The following is a 12,701-nucleotide window of genomic DNA, read 5'->3' as shown; positions in this document are numbered from 1 at the left end:
AACAGGAAATACTTACTAAAACACATTTTACTTTCTGAGGCCTAGGATTTTTTTTTTGTATTTCAGGAAAAAATCTACTTTATAGAGTCTCTCAAGACCTTGTTCAGACTGTGAGGTCATTGGAGGCTGGGAGGCTCCGTCTTAGCCAGAACGTAGTTTGGACTCTATAGCACTGGTTCAGTAGGCGCCCCTTGTTCTCTGGGTCAGAAGTGTTGCGATGTCCCCACATGCTGAATGGATGCACAGGATGTGTAGATTTCACAATAAATTAGAAAAGAAAAAGCCAAGCCCGTCCAATACAAGGATTTGCAATAATTAACTTTTCTAATATATGTTATTCAAAAGAAAGGTTTGATTCCTTTGATTCGCTTCTGGGTGTGATCTGTCTACACCTAAAGTTTTGTCTGTGTTGTGACTACGTTTCCTTTTTTCTATGGATTGACAGGGTGGTGTGCTTTCCTACCCCACACTCTTCAGTGAAGTGTGTTTATTTCAACTCAGAACTCATTTATTTTCAAGGGTGAAGGTGTATTGATTTTTAAATTACTCAGTAGGGTACATTGGTTTAAAATTTTGTAGGGAGGCTGTTCAGCTTTGGGCCATTTGGGCTACAGCTGAACTACCTTCCTAAAACGTAGAGGCAAAGATCTTTGGATGTTAGTAGAGGGCAGTTGTGCCGTAATAATAATAGGCAGAGTTTAGGGTAGTTTTGCCTAAAGTCTTTGTTTGCAGAAGTGATAAGCAATTCTGAATGGAAAGAGATGAAGATGGTGTCGTCTTAATTTTTTAATTGATTGCTGTATAGCTTTCTTGAAATAACTTAAACATGTATTTCCCAATGTTTAACATTAGATTACTCGCCCATTATGTGCTTCATGCATTACAATATATGTATACCCTGAAAGATTATTAAGTTTAATTCAAAAATGAAAACAGTGATAAACTTCTCAGAAGAGAAGGAATCCAGAATAAAATTGAAGACTTGGAAATAAATTAATAACACAAGGCAATCTAAAACACAGAACAGCCAACTAGAATGTACGTTTTAGAAATGAGTGTCACTAGTAGGATTGTAGCTCAATGGAATGTATCTCAGGAAAGACATAAGGCCTGGAAACACTGGAGCAACTTTATGATCTCAGAAAAGAGGTAAGCACAGTATTGGACGGAATTCGTAAAAGAACTCTTTGCAGAAAAGGCGTCCATTTAATGTTTTGTGGTACCTGGAAGGATAAGAAGGCTTGTAGAAGCCTTCAAAGATAAATATATTTCAGGAAGAATAAACACAGAAATAAGCCTGCATTACTTTCGAGACTTTTTGACTAGTTTGGTGACAATAAAAATCCAGACAAGTTCTTCTTTTCTATTTGTACATCTGTCTGTGGTTGTTTGGGGCTTTCTTTGTAAATAAGTACAATCAGTTCTTTAGTTAGTGACTACAAGGGACTATATAGCACACATTCTAGCAATGGATCCTGAGACAAGTGCATAAATGCAAAATAGAAATCGTGGGGTGTGACTGTACCCAGATATGATCTCAGTCTGTTAAAATGAGTTTTATTTTATTTATTTTAAATTGCTGTTTCGTAGTTAGTTTTCATGTAACTTCAACTGCTGTGGCCAGCATACGGAATCATTCATAGCAAATGAAATAATAACAAATTGTCTGTAGTTTCAAAACATTTGTGGAACACACCTTTATTGTACATAGAATCTTAGGAAGCATACAGAAATGTAGAGTGAGTGCTTGGCTGTGTGTGTGCAGTCTTTATTAGGAGACTGGCGTTTGGATCCCACAGTCAGCCTGATGATGTGTGCATGGCAAATGTTGGGAGTTGATCATGTTGGCCTCGGGCAGCTCTAGTCATATGAAGCACTTAAGGTTGCAGAAAGAGTATAAGCTGACTTGCTGGATTTATATAAAAATAAACCTGTGGGAATACTGCATGTTTATGTGGTTGTAGAGATACCTAAAATCTGAAGGAGTTCAGGTATTGGAAAGATGTAATTGCTTTTGTGCAGAGCTCTGCCTGGATAAATACCTTACTGCATTACAGATACTCCTTTGCACTTGTTAGTGCCAATAAACTGGTAGGGAATAGAGGAAACCAGCAAGGCCTTGTGAATGATAAATGTCTTGGAGGATGCAAAAGTTGGATTATTTTAGTATGGTGGGATTAGAGTCATGTTATTGTAGATTGTCAGGATTCATCTCCTTTGACAGATCTTTGTGGTGGCTGCCTGAACTGTATTGCATCATTTCTTTATTTGTTGTAATTAATAAGGATAAGAAATAATTAATATTGTTCTTGGGAAGTGTACAGTGAACTTCCATGAACCTGCACGTGGTCTGCAGACTCTTCTTTTGTTTTTACAGTGCTTATGTTTTATGTATGTTTGACCTTAGAGTGTTCTTTAAAAATGGTGGTTAACAGCCTTTTAAAACCACCTTGTAAAGGTTTAAATTTTAAAGGTTTATCATATCAGAACTAGACACAAGACTTCTATTTCGTTAGGTGGACGGTTTATAACCAGAAACTATTCACTGTTTTTTTGGAGGAAATGCCCAATGACAACAGGTTTTAAAAGTGTCAGTTATTAGTTTGAGTAGTCATTGTGATTCAACAAGAAAAAGGATCAAGTTCTAAAATACAGGAAACTGTGTACTGAAAAATAATTTTTTCAGTGAGTTTATAATTAAACTTTTTTCTTTCAGAGTCAAATTTGGATGTATCAGAAAGCTAAATTCTGTCAATTAAAATTTTCATTAGAAATTCAAAATGTATGGAAAACAGTGTCTTAAGTTTTTATGTCTATAAAGTATAATATTCAAGAGTCCTAGTCTCCGCTGTGACTGAAAGACAGAAAATTTGTGTGTGCCATTAGCTCAAGACAGACAGAATATGAACATCAGTTGCTTAAGTCCTGCGAAATCTTTTACAGGACTGATGAACATTGCAGGCTATGTGTTTTTAACCTCTAGAACATCAAATACCTATCTGTCCAGTATGTTAGTGGAATGACTTATTTTACTGTGCAGAACTCATTAAATTTACTATTATGTTTTTATTCAATTATTTTAAGATAGCTTTATTTGGGTTAAAATGCAGGGTGCTTTAAATATGTAGGATTTAGTGACGTACTTCAGGCACTGGGTTTGTGTTTTACTCTACTTTTGCGTCTGTAGAAAGTCTATGCAGGTGGATATTTGCAGTCTCTCATAAGCATTCTAAGAAATAGTATCTCACTACAAAGAATGTATGATCTGTCTCAGAAAAGCCATAGCTTTCATGGGTCGTGGGTATTATGGTTGCTTTTCTTCAGGTTGTCCTACTTTTTAGCCACTGTCACAAGTTGCTCAGCTAAGTAATTGTTTTCAACATCACGGTTAATTTGTATATACACCTTAAATGTTAAGAAAGTGTGTTACGAGCTGTGTCGTTAGATGTGAAACACAGGTTATTAAAAAACATGCCAAAGAAATTGCAAAAGCTGGCAGTTACTTTTGGCAACTCATTAAGAAGTGTTGAGAGTGATAACTGGAGAATATAAAATGAATTATGAATTACCTTTTTAAAAATTCCAAGAAAGATGGTCTGAAAAATTACCAAAGCATTCATCTATATTGGAAAGCTCTTTGAATCTCTCCCCTCCACAACTAAGTAATTTCTCTTCCACTCTCAAAAGAAGGAGAAGGGGAGAATAAGGAAATGTTTTAAATGTTCTTAAATGCGATTGACTTGATTGATACGTACAGAGCTGTCCAGAGTCTAACTTGCTTCTGCAGCCTGCTGGTATAACGAGATTTTCTTCCCGTATCTCAGAGCCATCATTTGATAGATCTTCTCCCAGTTATTTGGGAGGAAAATGAATCAGGTTTCCCATGAAAATTCCTCTGGCTTCAGTAGAAGGGCTTAGATTCAGGATGGTGTGTGAGGAAGGAGCCGCCTTCCTCTAGGAGCAACGGGAGCCGCTGAAATAGAGCACACATAGTCTGTTTTCCCTTAGGATTTAGTATTTGGGCTTAGGATAATGCTTTCCTTGAAGACAGCGGCTTTATCTTTACATGTTGCATTGCTGAAGGTTCAGAAGTCAAATATCTATATATAAAGTATTTCCCTTTGTAGGGAACTGATAGAGCCATCCCTCTTCCCTTCACAAGTTAAAAAAAAAATATATATATTTTGATTGCAGTGCCAAACACAAAAGTTCAGAAAGATTAAGATACATAACTTCCCTTTCATCCTACATTAATCTCTTCTGTATGTGTGCAGTGTATTACCGTCTTTGCATGATAAATGCACAAAGATAAAAGCTTCAGCCAGGCAATCAAGGCACACAATTGATGTTGCACAGCAAACTTAAATCTGATGTTTCTTACATTTTGAGTGCTTGGCTTTGCTATTTAAGTTATTGTTTGGCTTCTATTGTTTGTAATACCTTTCCTTCATTTTTTGCAGCTTTTGGGGGTAGAGGATGTAAGCAGATGTAGTACAGCTTTGGGGAGAGGTTTGCGTTAGACTCTTGGGAGAAGATAGGCAAATCCATTTTGAAAGGAAGACTTGAGTTCTTTTCTCAACTCTTAGGTGGGGTAATCTTTGATTAGGCATTTACTTAGGCTCCCCTCGATTGTTGCTACGGAAAATATGAATAAAACGGGCATGTTTCCAATTCCTGGTGGAATTCTGGAAAACTGGCTAATCAGGATAAGCCAGTACCTTGTAGGAAGGGTCTTGACTCTGATCAGTTTAATGCCAAAGTCAAAGGCTCCGGACCCTGGGCATGTGGCCCAAAGGGACGGGTGGTGTCTGAGGCACCGAGTCAGAAGTAGCGGAAGGCATTTGATTAGAAGAATCAGAATATGAAGGTAACAGAATGGCACTGAGAAAGCAGTAATTGAAAGGAGTGCCTGTAATAGGAAGATGTAAATGATATTTCAGTGATCTCTTACACTTACATTCTGTCTGGTTTGTTTAAGTAAAATATTCAAGAAAAGCATGAATAGGTACAATCGCACCATAAAATAGTTTTAGCTTAGGTCCAATTATAAGACTATAGAGGACTGTAATGGGGGGATATTAACTACAGCTAACTACACTTTTCTAAGGAAAGAATATTGCAAAATATTCAGGTATATAAAACCAAATAATTTTTCAGATTGTGAATATAAATTCATCTTCTTGGTGCAGCTACCAGAGGCTTGACTTGTTTAAATTGGTATCCATGTGTTTTACATGGAAGTACTCAGTCTTACAGAAGACTGTAATAGTCTTTTAATGCGTTAAGAAGTACAATTTTGTTGTACTCTGAATACATTTTCAGTGGTAACATGCTGGTTTGAAAAAAACTTATTTCATGAAAGAAAGAAGTTTTTTATTGGATGTTTAAAGCAAACATTGGTTTGAGTTAACAGTGCATAATTTTAGTTGAACCATTTTCTTTCTTCACGATTTTAGTTTCCTTTTAGTTTTTGATTGCTATTAATTTTAGCTGAATATTAAAAAGTGGTTAATGTTGCCAAAATTTTATCTGCTACAGGATCTTATTCAAAGTACAAGATTTTTAGGAAACAAGCTACAATTTGATGGAACTTTGGTTGATTTTAGAAAAATTTTCTTCTGGATTCTGGTATTACAAGCAGGTCAAATAAGCGTGGCTTTGCTTGCATTACTATATTCTTCAGAGATAACGAGTAAATTCAGAAGTCTTTTAAAATTGATTGTTTAGATTGCCTTAAATTTTTGCCTCTATGTCTTGTTTTGAAGCCTATGCTGGTGAAATAATGAAAAATAGGTAGGTGCTGCCATCTAGTTTTTCTTTGGTGAGTTTCTTTTGTTTATCAGCATTTTTCATTTGTACAGTTTATGGTTTTTCATGCTTTTGATGCAGATCTTGTTTGCTGGTTTCTTAATAACCAGTTGGGTTTACATTCATACAGAAAAAAGCAAAAAATAAGTTACTTATTTTAAATTATTTTTAATGAAAATTATTTTATGTTAGTTACAAAATTAAAGTGCTGCTGTACCCCAAGATTATAAACTGAGCATCATACAGGAAAGACCAATGTTAGCCTGGCTCATGATATTTTATTACAGAGTACCTGTACCAGAGTTTACAGATCAGGTGAAATAGCGTATGTTGGAATTTTCATGAGACTGCTGCTGAAAATCGATTTGATCTTAGAGTTTACTAATGTTTTTGTTTGATTCAAAAATGTCTTTTCCAGTATTAAGTTGCTTTGTGTATTTTTAGCAATCAGAAAAGGTAGTGTAAAGTTTGATGGTTTAGTCCAAATATTTGGGCCCATAAGTGGGCTACTTAACAGTTCTGCTCCAAATATGATTACCAGTCACTTGAGTTTTTTTTTCATTGCATAAATAGTCCAATCAGTATGTATGGATGTATATATGGATGACAGTTCTTTTCTAGCTGCATTTTTTCTTGCTTTAAGCATCTCTTTTTTTTTTACTGCTACTCTTCAGAATTTCAAGTTCATGATATAAATGTATTTGTTTTCTATGTTTTGACATTCACTTTCTGTTAAGTTTCACTTTACCATCCTTTTTTAAAATGGGAAAAAAAAAAGTCTTTTGAACTTGTGCAAAGTGCTGAGTCACCTGCTCTGGAAGTGGCTGTATTTTTGCTGTGAAATCTGTTTGATGCAGAGAAGTGCAGCTTAGTCTTTGCCATCACATGGGATGTCGAGAGCAGTTCTGCACTTAGCTGACGTTTCATAAGCTGTTCTTGCAAGAGCGGAGCCTTTCAAATCTGAGATAGTTCTGATAATACGCTGTGCCGGTGTTTTCAGCAGTGCTTGTGTGTTTATGTCATCTTTTAGTTTTGGTAATTTTTTTCTTGTTTATTGATGTCTTGGGGTTTTTTAATTTTATTTTACTGTTTTTCCACACCCTTTCTGCTTTTCTGACAAATGCTTATTTTACTTTTTGCAGAAATTTCAAGCAAATTGATAAATCTTTGTTGTTGCCTGAGGTGCATTGCCACTGTTGTCAAATAAGCTTTTCTGTACTATTTCTTTGTATAGACAGTTTTTGGGCTTCTTCTGGAGAAGACATTTGTGTTAGCAGGGCAAGTAGGTTGAAAGGCTAGAGAAAGTAAAAAATGTGTGGTCTTGGCTACACTTTAACCACAAAGCCATTTTCCTTCCTTTTCTTCATGGTAAGTGAATCTTTTCTGTGTAAGTGGACAGCAAGTTCTCACTACTTACAAATTCTGTTTACACTTTCATAGCGTTAACAGATCTTTCAAAACTTCTTAGAAAACACTTAAACATTACGAAGGCTGTAAAATTCAACATGCAAAGGTCAGGAATGCTATAAAGAAGATTCCTGAGCAATCTAATAGTGGCTCCCTTGTGCATATGCTTTATGCTGCATGACCACGTATTACCGTTATTTTTAATTTCTACAGTGTGTAGGCTGGACAGTCTTAATTAACAAAGAATTATGTAATACTTTTTTCTCCACTGTTCAGTGCATTGCTTCAGGCTTATTTGCTGCATATTATCTAAGCCCCCCCTCTGAAGTGGGAATTAATAACCAACTAGGTTTTTTTGTTAAGCTTATCCCTGTAACAACTTTCTCAACAATGCAGTTAAGGGGATTATTAGCCTCTTTTTATAAGTAGAAAAACAGAGCCTAATTATCTCTATTTTAAACATTAAATTAAAAATACTGGTTAATTTTTTGTGGTCAGTTTGACTTCATTGTCTTCAGTTGCAGCCGCGACCACTCCTCGTTGCAAACCCCGTGTTTCAAGTTGTCCACTCATATGGTGTAAAATTATTGATTGCAATAGATTATCTATATTTGCATGCAGCACGAGCACTGAGCAATTGAGGCAGGGGTAGAATCTAATTGCGGGGCCAAAATTAAGCTGCTTTTTATCCACCAGATTCTTTGGATGAATCCTAGTGTTTGTAGTGATTGTAGATGGACCAGCCAATTCACCAGACAACGAGAAAGCACTTTGATAGTGGATTATGTAGGTATTTGCTTACACCCACAGGATGATGAGACTTCAGAGGCTGAGGGTTTGGACTCAGAACCCCTGATTTCTGAATGTTTTCTTCGGTGGCCCCAAGCTCCTCTGCCTATCTTGGCTCTTGCTCCCAGTCCTGTGTCTTCCTCCCCTGTTGTTCGAGTTTGTGAGCCCCACAGGGACGTCGCACGAATGAGGAACCCAGTGGCGTCTCCCTGCTTTGGGCTCCGATGCTTGACTCCAGCCATGCTGTGGTGGCCCAGAACTGTGGTGGCAATGAAGGTTCTGCCTCTGTTGCTGGCTTGTTAGAGATTCTGCCTCCAGTCATTTTCTGCAATTGTGTGCAAATGTCAAGTTTTTAAAGGGTTAGCACTTTGGCTCAATTTGGCTGTGTTTTTACCAGGGTGAAAAAATCAAATCCTTGACATAGAAATTGCTGTGCAACTGACGTTGAAGTGCATGTTCCAGGTGAACCATAACCAAAAGAATTGAGAGGCAGTCAATAAACATGTGAAGTTTCCCCACGAACTCCTCAGAAATCTGACAGAAATTTAAGTATCGTAAAAGAGAGTTTGGTAATGGGGAGTGTTATGATACCTTAATAATAGGTAGAGCTACCAGCCATGCCTATAAGAAAAGTTGTATAAATTAGTTACTCTACAGAGAGCTACCAGATTTGACCTTTAGCCTATGCTTCTGCCAGTGTCTGCGATCCCACCTTAGTTTCCTCTTTGTTAAACACTGTCTCTTATTGTTTGAGGCATCAGGGCATCGTAGGATGGCCTGTTTTGTTTGTAAGAAGTCTTCCAGATTAATGGTTAAAAATAAAATTGAGTTTTATTTCAGATTTTGCAAATTTAAATCTAAACTTCAAGGTCACATTCTGCTAAAGTTGTTTTGCGTAGTACCTAGCAAAGCCATGTATTGGAAGACACGTAAAGAGTTCTTGTGATGTGTATCATGATAATCCTGCCCCTGCTTTTGTGTTAATGTCTGTTCAAGTGCTATTGGTGTATTTTCTTTCTTCTGTTTGCGATTGGCAGTGGACAAGTTTATTACCAGGACTGATCATGAAATGATAGGTGCAACGTACTTGCCAAAAGTAAGCTTTCTTGCTTTTAGTGCAGACTGGTGCTGGTACGCGGAGCGTTCATCAGTAGGTGGTACTATAGTACAAAATACCAGTGTACCACAGACCTCTTCCCAAGGATTTACATACATTGGTGTACTAACCTGTGGCAGTTTAAAAGGCCTTGATTTTATAAAGCTGTGAATACGCAATGCAATCCCTAGAATTGGTGTTGTCCTGCCTTGGCAGTGACAAATAATCCCCGGATATTTGGGCATATTTTCTCCATATCCAAGTGGCCTGGTCTTTCAAATGTGGCCTTCTATGTGCCTTGGAATGTAGAGGCAGCTTTTTTGCGCACAGCAGGTACGATGCAATTCGCTGTTTATGCCTCAGGCTTTGCCTTGCTATTCGTGTGCCCAGAGCTCTGGGGAGAAGGTGGACGTAGGAAAGTGAAGATGTAGTTATTTCGGGAGGGGATGTACAGGACGCTTCTTCCATGAGCAATTGCAGTGTGTGCTGACTGCCATTGTGGACGTGCCTCAGCGCCCCTGGAAGCGGAGTCGCTGGTGTCACCTGCGTGGCTCCAGCTGGGGCCATCCCCTCTCAGCTGGCCAGGCATCAGCCAGCGCCTGTGTGACAGCCTTATTTCCAGAGCAGCCGTGTGCTGAGCTCCCGTCCCAATTGCTCCCCTCTGCACCATGGAGCTGGCTCCAGGCGGGACACAAAGGGCTGTCGTACGTGTTTCCAAGAGTCCCACGGAGAGCGGGATGGGGTTATATACTGTGTTCAGCCGCGGTCTGATTCCATGCCTGTACCAGTCTCAGTACAGGGAAAAAGCCTCTTAAATGTTACTTTCGTTTATTTAGGAAATGTAAAAGTATGCGATGTGTCTAATAAAAAATAACACAGTCACATTTGGAAATATATTCCTTTCTAAGCCTGTCTTGGTAATTTTGGAATTTAATAGCATCATACCAAACCTTAGCAGTTTTTGTTTAAAGAGCATCGTAAATTCTTTTAGATTGTCCCATTAGGAGCTTGACACATTGGGTTATGATTTTTTTTTTTAATATAATGTTGATAACTTTTGTTTCCTTTTTGATGGATTTCTCATGAGATCTGTTTACAGCGTTCCTTTCACAGAAAACACAGCTACTTGTTTCTAAGTATTTACCAGTTCTTCTTGAAGTATTTGTGCTGGGAGCCCTTGTAGTGTCTTCTGGCAACCTGTCGCTGTCACGTGAAGATCATTTCCATGATACTTCAGAATTTCTTTAGGCTAGTTTCTCCTTCTGTTTCTCATCCACTCCTTTCATACTTAACCTTTTTAACATTTATGAGGTTTGGAACCGCCTTACGAAAGGGTTGCGTTACTTTGTTTGCAGTTCTATGGTAGTGAGGCTTTTTCTTCATATGCTACATATTAATAGATTTTACTGCCATTTTGTATCAAAGGCTTTTGTCATGATTGATTTTTAACAGTGAGGGTGTATTTAGTCTTGGTGTTGCACGGTTTGCTCCCATGGCCTCGCGCGGTGGAATACTATGTGTGGAATGCTTCGCGTACTTAGTTGGATAATGCACTGTTGTTATTGTATATTTTAATTATATGCAGTTCTGTTTTCAAGTGTGTTCCTGTGGTGACTTGTGGGCATTTATTAGCTGAGATAAATTCTCCAGCAAGCAGTCTGGGCTATGGATTTGCAGATTTCTGGGTGCAGGTCCTCCTTGGGGCTGAGCACGTGCCAGCAGTTTGGCTGTTCCCGGCTTGTTCCCTGCGCCCGTGTCTCTGCGGCCCTCACTGGCGAGGAGGGGGCAGAGGAGAGGGGCACACTCTGGGTTTGGCCTGGAAACACCAACAAGATAGGCAGTATTTATGGGTTTAAATGCAAACATTAGTTGGGTAAACATAATTTCATTCAACCAGTATTTTAAGGAAATCTAAGCAAGTCGTCTTCTTTAATAATGGAGAAAAGAGGTATGGTATTTAAAAACAGAAAAAGCTTGTACCATCCTTCTGAAAAACCAGACGATTCTACCTATTCATGATGCTGCTGTTTCTTGCCTCTAGGCTGTCTCGGTGTGGAAGACATCCCTAGTCAAGGTTTTAAAAATCTTGAAAGCTGTCCAAGCAACAACAAAAAAAAAGGTTCTGTTCAGATGTCAGATAGATATTTTTTTTTTTTATATATATATATATTTTTATTTTTTTTTTTCCTTTTTTTCCCAAGTACAGAAGCTTGATATCCAGTAGGGGATGTTGCTGGGCCAATTGGTAAGGGATGCTTGGGGCTTTGAATGCCTGCCTGGGCCTCTGTTCCTTTTAGAGGTCTTTTAAGTGTACTGGATGTTCTTTGAAGAAGTATTTTATGTAGGTTTAATAGGCAATGTAAGAATCTAAAATAAGCCGTTCTTTATAAAAAATATTAATGACAGAGACAAATAACTTAACATGTAAATCAAGGAAAATTAGTTTTATCTTGTGAGAAACAATATTGTCTGTGATTTATTACTCCCACCACTTAGAAAATTTCTTTTTTGTGTTTGAATGTGTTTTATGTATTTGAATTCAAATCTTAATAAATGAAAGTTATAAGAGACCAGTGAAGCCTATGTTTTTTAATAATGATTGGTTCTCTTTTTGTCGTAATTGCCATACTGCGTCATGTATTTCTTCTGTAATGGTATTTACATTCCTGTAGAATTAAATAACAACTTTCCTGGAGACATGTTTTATTCCTAAGTCTTGCCCTTTTACATGATGGTAAGAGATTTCACTCTCTCTCTCCCAATTAAAGTCAATTACTAAAACAATTAATACAGTTTCTGCATGAGGGAAATGTCTTGAGTTGTAGAGTATGTTACTGAATGAAAGGCTGCAAACCAGTCCTTTTCCTTTGTCTACACTTAATGTCTCAGTTGCTGTCTGGTTACTGAGTGTGCTTTCTGTGACAAAAGGTCTCAAAATGCTTAGGCTCTATTTCTGTGAAAATCAGTTTCCGTATAATTTAATCTGAAATTATTTTGAAAATATTTTTCTGCTCTCTGAATTTTCTCTCTGTATTAATTTTCTTAAAGAAAAAACACTAGAAAAGGCCAGTAAATACCTAAATGACCAGTGTTGTGTTGTGAGCAATTATAAACTCAAATATTGATGAATACTGACATTTACAATAGTGACTAAATATTACAGCTGAACCAATACACTCATGTAACATCAATTTTTTGTGGGTCATATCCTGTTTTTTCTGATAGTTTCCTCACATCTGTATGAGAAATAGCTTTTAGGAGAAATATTGCAAACGTATCGTTGAACATAAGAAAGCTCATTTTTGCATTATTTGTGAATATCTATTTAAGCACGTGTCACTGGGCTTGGGTTTTTTCAGTGTTAGTAATCATTACTGATGTGAATACTGTTATTAAAAAGTCTTGGATATCAAGTTACTAAGGAGAAAACAAACCCTCAAACTGCTTATTTTTCCTTTATTAGCAACCAACTTCTGTAGCCACATCTACTGTCCGCCTGGGACTTCCAGTGCAAGCCAAAGTTGTCCAGTCAACTGCCACACCAGTCAGCGCTACGTCTGCCGCGGCGCTGCCGGGAGGCTCTGTTCTCTCTCACACCACC

The 12,701-nt window shown here is 37.6% G+C and overlaps 1 protein-coding gene across 1 annotated transcript in view; it reads left to right on the top strand.

Moving 5' to 3' along the window:
• The window catches only part of LOC134515519 (transcription initiation factor TFIID subunit 4-like), a 143,661-nt gene that overhangs the window by 4,138 nt on the left and 126,822 nt on the right, over positions 1-12,701 (top strand). The window contains exon 3 of the mRNA XM_063334588.1: positions 12,564-12,701. Within this exon, the coding sequence (XP_063190658.1) occupies positions 12,564-12,701 (138 nt within the window). The remainder of the gene's footprint in view (positions 1-12,563) is intronic.

The sequence above is a fragment of the Chroicocephalus ridibundus genome, chromosome 4 (genome assembly GCF_963924245.1).
Source record: "Chroicocephalus ridibundus chromosome 4, bChrRid1.1, whole genome shotgun sequence".
NCBI lineage: Eukaryota > Metazoa > Chordata > Aves > Charadriiformes > Laridae > Chroicocephalus > Chroicocephalus ridibundus.
The sequence above is the reverse complement of the archived record's forward strand: the minus strand, read 5'-3'. Positions and strand labels throughout refer to the sequence as shown.